General features: G+C 52.0%; 1 protein-coding gene across 2 annotated transcripts in view; it reads left to right on the forward strand.

Annotated features, from left to right (window-relative positions):
• Positions 1-6,756, forward strand: part of DUSP29 (dual specificity phosphatase 29) — a 37,875-nt gene extending 31,119 nt beyond the window's left edge. Inside the window, exons 3-4 of one of the 2 annotated variants that reach the window (XM_055275672.1) lie at positions 97-317; positions 6,149-6,756. In XM_055275672.1, coding sequence (XP_055131647.1) covers positions 97-317; positions 6,149-6,390 — 463 coding nt within the window. In that variant the 3' untranslated portion in view covers positions 6,391-6,756. The remainder of the gene's footprint in view (positions 1-96; positions 318-6,148) is intronic. The other variant, XM_055275671.2, reaches the window with a different exon arrangement.
• Positions 6,757-7,216: the final 460 nt, after the last annotated feature.

Below are 7,216 nucleotides of genomic sequence, written 5' to 3' on the forward strand. Positions count from 1 at the left end.
CAATAACTAGTCCTTATTCTGGAACTGGAATTCACGGCGGAAAGTGTGGGTGGCCCCTGAGTTTCCCGCGCGCACACAGATTTCTCCTGCGCCCAGGGCGACGGCGCTGGACCGCTATAGGCTGCAGAAGGCGGGGTTCACGCACGTGCTGAACGCGGCCCACGGCCGCTGGAACGTGGACACTGGGCCCAACTACTACCGCGACATGGACATCCAGTACCACGGCGTGGAGGCCGACGACCTGCCCACCTTCGACCTCAGTGTCTTCTTCTACCCGGCGGCAGCTTTCATCGACAGAGCGCTGCGCGACGACCACAGTAAGAGACCCGTGGCCCCGCCCCGATCCGCCGCGATCCTCCCTGCCCCTCCCCGCCCGGACTCGCCCCTCCCCTCCCCGCCCCGCCCCGCCCCGACTCGCCCCGCCCACAGCCTAGGCCCCGCCCCACCCCGCTAAGGCTCCGCCCCTAGCCTAGGCTCCGCCCTTAGCCCAAGGTCTCCCCGCCCGAGGCCCAGGCCGGAAGCGGGATGTGCGCGTGCGAAATCTCTGTCTGTCGCAAAGCTAGGCCACTGGGGCTGCTTGTGGCGAGGGTAAAGGTCTGAGCCCCTGGAAGCTGTGAAGGTTTAAGGACCTGCACCACGCAGCGTGCTGCTGGTGGGGTTCGGGCCTTGATTGCAGCTCTGGGGAATGGAAATAGGGCGTAAGAAAAAAAGGCCTTTTGGTCGGAGTCTTTGCTAAAGAACATTTGCCATCCTTCAAAAGGCAGAGGTGGTCTGGGAGCCCTCAAAGCTGGGGCTGCGGCCGGAGACACTAATTGTGCCCGGGCCTGAACCCAACTAGTAGCCAAGGGGTTTGATGCCAGAAAACTCTCAGGGAGCTGACTTGAGTGGGAATCCATGGAGAGACCTTAAATTCTCCTGCCCACCAACCCAAGTTCACAGCCCACCTTCTAGCCGCCATGTCCCCAGTTACACTCAGCCTAGTGAGGCCTCCAGTAGAAAGCTGACAAGCTGGGCTTTACTGGCACGCTGTATTTGAGGTATAATTTGGGTTTTGCACCTCCAGCGTCCAAGTTTTCCCAGTGTTAATTATCCAGCTTTTAAATCACAGTGCTAGTCTTTGTGCTCAGAATGCACTGTTGGCTACCCTAATCCAGCAAAGGCTACAAGGCTATTTTGGAGAGAAGGGCACAGCTTAGGGACGCATCGGGGGTAAGACAATATACAGTTATTGCTGCAGGGTGTACTTCAGTGGCATTCCACAGAGGCCAGAAGGACTTCAGCTCCCTGATCTGTGCTCTGACTTCAGCCCAATGTGTCACACACCCCTTTGTGGAGCCATCACATAATTCAGGGTATCCGGTTACTGAAAGCCTTTCTTGCCGCAAGAGGTTGTGATTACAAGGCTCAGTGACTGACCAGTCTGCTGCAGGAACTTGCAACCTGGGGCTGGGCCTAGGCCAGGTCTGCTGGACAATATCAGACCTTAATGGACATCCCAAGGTGACCCTGGCCCCACAGCCAACCATAGCCACCAACAATTTGTCATTATTTTGGCTCAGAAAGCAATGTCACAATGAAAAAAAAATCCTCAGAGCTAACATGCATGTATTAGAAGAGGCCTCATTTCCAGGCCTGCCTTTTGTGAGTCTATTTATGAACCATCTTTTGTGCTGTGTACATTCTGGGTTTCCAAGCAGGATCAAAAACGCAACTGAACTGAGTCATCACCACAAGGTAAAATTTGCCTCATAGTATTTGAAGTTAACTGAAAACATATTTGACATGAAAAAAAGACTGCAACAACCTAATCCTTCAGTTTCTGTTTAATGCACTCACTTGCCATTACTATATTTTAGACCTTACCTGTCATAGAAGGGGCCTGGCAGACTTCGGAGAAGACAGGGCTGGGTTTACATTTCTGTCACACAATTTACTAACGATGTGATTTCTCTGAGCCTTGATTTCTCCATCCGGTGATAAAAATATTTACCTTCAGAGGTTATAATGAGGATCAGCAGTAACGCACGTAAAGTGCTTAGCATAGAACCTGGTGGACAGCAGGCTCTCGGATGTATTTGATAAAGCATGGTCATACACCGTGAAGCACATAACCATGCCAGCATGTGCACATCATCATCATAAAGTTTCCAATCCTCAAAGAAAAAAAAAAGACATTCCAACTTTGAACTGTAAGATATATGAAAGCTTGTTTTAGGTTCCTGGCACTCAATTTTAGGGTCTGCCCCCACTGCCAAATCCAGAAAGAATCAGGCTCTCAAGTCAAAGCTTAGGCCTAGGCAGATGACAGAACATTATGAGGAGGTGTCAGGCTGCTGTGGATCATGACTTAGACCAGGTGGCACCTAGCAAACGAAGGGCCAACAGAGGAGAGTAGATACTCAGATCAGAGACTATGAGTGGGATAGAATGAATGGACGGGAGTGCCAGGACTCGACCAGATGGCTAGGGATGGGGAGCAGGACATGATCCCACTGGAGATGGCAGAGTAGGCTCTGCTCTCAGCACCTTTGCACTGGCATATCTAAAGAATTCAAGTCAGGGCTCAAACGCCTACCCTGCAGAACCACACAGAGTGTAAACAAAGGAAGCTGGCTGCATGTACAGCAGAGGGGTGTGGGGAGGGGGCACTTGTGGCTAAGCAGACAGCCCTGTACCCCTTCAGAGGGGCACCTGTCACTCAGCATCAGCTAATGCTTGTCTTGTGGGAGTCAGTGCAAATGTGGGAGATCTGACTTTTCAGAAGTCTCCAATCTGGACTATAAAATCACTCGATTTTTCGGTCTTGGCAACAGATTGAAATTTCTTAAAATGCAAAGGACAGACTAAAGCAACCCAATGGCCATCGGGTTGTAACCTGTGCCCCGAGTGGCCAGAGCAACCAACAAAATGCCCGCTAGCTCAGGAGCAGCAATGCCACAAACTTCATACCCAGTGGACGGCAGGTGCTCAGCCCACCTGCCACATGCGGTGGGTGGCCCAGTTGTGTCTAGGCAAGGGACACTGCTTGGCATTTTAGTGCCAGACCCAAGGGAAAACCAAGGGACACTGCTTGGCATTTTAGTGCTGGACCTACTTGTATGTTTCTTACACTCTCTATGTAAGCGGTGTGGATAGACAGTCTGGCCAAAAAGCAAGGCATCACTCTTTGCTTCCTCTTGTCTATGTTCTTTGTTCTCATTGACTGGTTTCAGCCAAGTGTACACCATTCCCCCCACCCGGCTTCTCACAGCCAGTCTTTTTCACTCTTTTTGAAAAGCGTTCCTTGTGGAGCTATACTCGTGGGCTGTAATCAGCCCCTGGGGCCCTCTGCCACCCCATCACTACCCTGACTTGACCCTTTGAAAGAACTCCCCAGGCAACCTCAGTCACTCTTAAAATATCTCGGAGATAATCCAGTCCCTGGTCCTGCCCTGACAGCTGGGCAAACAGAGGCCCAGAGAAGACAAGTGAAGTGCCCAGGGTCACAGAGCTAATCAGAGGCAGCGCCATCAGGACACCTGCCTACCAGCGGGGATTCCTTCTGTCACCGAGGCCTCACAGAAGAGTCCTCTGCCCTTACTTTGAGCACCTGGTGACTTTGCTGTATAAGAGGTCACCGAATATCATGGAGGACGAGTCATGCCAGCTGGTTATAGGATCTGAAAAAACTGAATTTGTCACTCTTCATCAGAAAAAGAAGTACTCACAAAATACAGGAACCCCACTTGGGTTGCTTTAACTGCCCCCGATGCGGCATCCTCCGAGGTGAATTAGTGTGGTTTTAATTTAATGAAGTCTTCTAAGAAACTCCAGGGCAAATGCCACGAGGCACTAAAGATCAGATTTTAGTATCAGGCTCTCCTTTTGGCTGCTCTTTCTTGTTCTTAAACAGTCCATAGTCTGCTTTTGAAGGCATCTTAAAATCTATTATGGATAAGGAAGTATGAATAAATAAATGAAGCCTGCTTTCAAGCAGGAGGTTGATTCTCTGGTGCTTCTAATAAGCTTTAACCGACCAGATTTTCACTGTTTTTTTCGTTTTTGTTTTTTTGAGATGAATCTCGCTCTGTCACCCAGGCTGGAGTGCAGTGGCGTGATCTCCACTCACTGCAACCTCCACCTCCCGGATTCAGGCGATTCTCCTCTTTCAGCCTCCCAAGTAGCTGGGAGGTGCCCACCACCACATCTGGTGAATTTTTGTATTTTTTAGTAGAGACAGGGTTTCACCATGTTGGCCAGTCTGGTCTCCAATTCCTGGCCTCAAGTGATCCATCCGCCTCGGCTTCCCAAAGTGCTGGGATTAGAGGTGTGAGCCACCACGCCCGGCCGATTTTCACTGTTTGCAGGGTCTCTTGCCCTATCTCCCTCCAGCCCCGGCAGTTCATAATACACCTTGCACCTTTTTTCTCAGAACTTCCACACACCCAGAACCTCTTGGGAAGAAGTAAGGGCTCTACCAGAATTTCTTTGCAAGTTGCTAAGAAAGGCAGGTTCCCAGATAGTGCATGAGAGATGGGCAGAGAGCATCTCCTGAAAGCAAGGAAGGAGTCTGCTTAGCAAGGAGCACACCTGGCTGGGGGGCGGGGCATGGTGCAGGGTAACAGCCTTAGCCTGTGTCTGATTTTCGTGACAGAGGCCTACCTTCCAGTCACTCCTAAAAGCATGCAATTGAGGAGCAGTAGAGATTCTGGATTTGGATTTTCGTTTTTTGAGATGGAGTCTGGCTCTGTCGCCCAGGCTGGAGTGTAGTGGCGCGATCTCAGCTCACTGCAACCTCTAACTCCTGGGTTCAAGCAGTTCTCCTGCCTCAGCCTCCTGAGTAGCTGGGACTACAGGTGCACCACCACGACTGGCTAATTTTTGTGTAGAGACGGGGTTTTGCCATGTTGGCCAGGCTTTAACCACATGGACTCCAGGTGCTCTGATTGTATGTGAGAACATAAGGACCTGCAAGCATAGGTATGCACTAGCTGCTGCTATTCCTAAAGATGAACTCTGGTCAGGCATGCCTCAAGGGCTCTGACTATAGTCATGAAGAAAAGTATCTCCAAGCATGAGAGGGGTGCTGATCTCTCCCACTGCAACAAGTGTGCTCTGGCCAGGGAGACCCTAGGAGCTCTGACAGAAGTTGGGAAATAAAAGCCCAACACAGTTATAGTGCTGGCCCCTGTGACTGTAAGAGATGTGCTCTGGCATGATGGGTCTCAGCTGATCTGACCACAAGAAGGAAAAAAAGTGTTGCCTGGACCTTGATTCTTCTCAATAGGGCTGACTCCTCCAGTAGTAACAGATGTGCATTCACCCAGCTTGAACTCCCAACCTCAAGTGATCCGCCCACCTCGGCCTCCCAAAGTGCTGGGATTACAAGTGTGAGCCACCACGCCCAGCCTCATGCCCTAGTCTTGGAAACAAAATTCAGCTCTTGGAGCTCCTACCAGAGCTGAGTGTCCTCTGTCCCTCCTTTTCCCCTTTCTCTCCTGCTCCCTCCACCTCCCCCTTTCCTGCCACCCCCTCCATCTCCCTTCCAATTCTTGCTCCCCTCCCCTCTGCCACTTAACATAATTCAGGCCCCCAAAAGGCTTAATGAACTACAGCTTTCATCTGTTTCAAGTACTGAGTCATGACAGAAAGAATTACCCTGTTTTCTGGGAGAGGAAGAAACGCTTTGGTTATCAGCAGGGCTGGCCAGAGGCCCGGCAGCCTCCAGAAAGGTCTGTGGGATTTGAATGCCAGGGGTAGACATTCATCCAGCTGGACACATTCACACCCCAGGAGTGCGGTCATGCCAGGGAGAACCTGGGACCAGCCTCCCCCAGACCCGAAACAGCAATCAAGAAGTGGGTGCTTGCTTTCTGGCCATGGTGCTCAGGGGAAAGGCAGCCCAGCCACACTGTAGGAGCTCAGCAGCCATTCATTAGCACAAACAAATTGTACTAAAATCGAGTTATTTACAGGGCTATTTGCCTTCTCAACAACCCTATGAAGAAGACACCGAGAGTGTCCCCGTTCTACAGAGGCAGCTGTGGGGCACAGTGCCGAGTCACTTTCTGTGGGCTAGAGGGTGACAGTCAGGATGGGAGTGGGCCCTACCTGTGCCCCCAACACCTGCCCCTCAGTGTGGGTTTTCTCCTCCCTGCTCCATCTGCAGGTAAGATCCTGGTTCACTGCGTCATGGGCCGCAGCCGGTCAGCCACCCTGGTCCTGGCCTACCTGATGATCCACAAGGACATGACTCTGGTGGACGCCATCCAGCAAGTGGCCAAGAACCGCTGCGTCCTCCCAAATCGCGGCTTTTTGAAGCAGCTCCGGGAGCTGGACAAGCAGCTGGTGCAGCAGAGGCGACAGGCCCAGTGCCAGGATGGTGAGGAGGAGGACGGCAGGGAGCTGTAGGGCCTGACTCACAGGGCCAGCAGAGGCACTTGGGGACAGAGGGGAGAGGCAGAACATAGCCCTGGCCTAGGACTCCAGAGAAGGGACGGTGAAACCGAAGCTCAACTTCTTCCAAACCATCTTGTTCAACTTCCCCATGTGTGCTGGGGACAGGGAGGACCCAGAGCTGCCCCCGGGCAGAGCTGAGCGCTCAGCCTCTCAGCAAAATGGGAGGGACGGGCTCCCCGGCTCTGGGTCACAGAGGAGCATGCCACGCTGCACAAAGTCTCCTGCTTTGGTTTTGTTTTTTTGGTGAGAAGGAAGAGGGAAAGGATTTTAAAATGTGTAGGCATTATGTTGTGATTAAACGTTTGGCTTTGTCTGAAAGGAAAGTCACCTTCTTATAAAAAGTATTTTAAAATAGAAATTGCTTTTCCAACCACAGAACGGTACCGGGCGAGCGGTGTCACAGGAGCACCTGTGTAGCCGTGGAGGCCCCTTCCCGGGCATCCTGCGTTTCTGTGGCATCCCCTGCACCCCGTTTGTCTTTTCAGCGGAACCCCTAGGCTCGCGCCACCATCTCTAGATGTACTCCTCCAGCAGGGTGGGGAGGGGTCCCGAACCCCTGTACAGAGGCCCCTGCTTTAGGCTTCCCCCACTTTCCCAAGGGACCCAGGGCTCCTCAGACTCTTAGCCAGGGCTGCCACTACTCAGAAAAATTCAATGAATTGTGGTGAATTTGGACAAGTGGTAGTTTGACTTTCTAATTTTGGGGAAAAAAAGGGAGGAGACCCTCTCTAGCGGGGACCTCAGGGAGGCTCTTTTCATGTGGGTTCTGGTCAAAGCA

This window comes from Symphalangus syndactylus, chromosome 4, assembly GCF_028878055.3.
Source record: "Symphalangus syndactylus isolate Jambi chromosome 4, NHGRI_mSymSyn1-v2.1_pri, whole genome shotgun sequence".
Lineage (NCBI taxonomy): Eukaryota > Metazoa > Chordata > Mammalia > Primates > Hylobatidae > Symphalangus > Symphalangus syndactylus.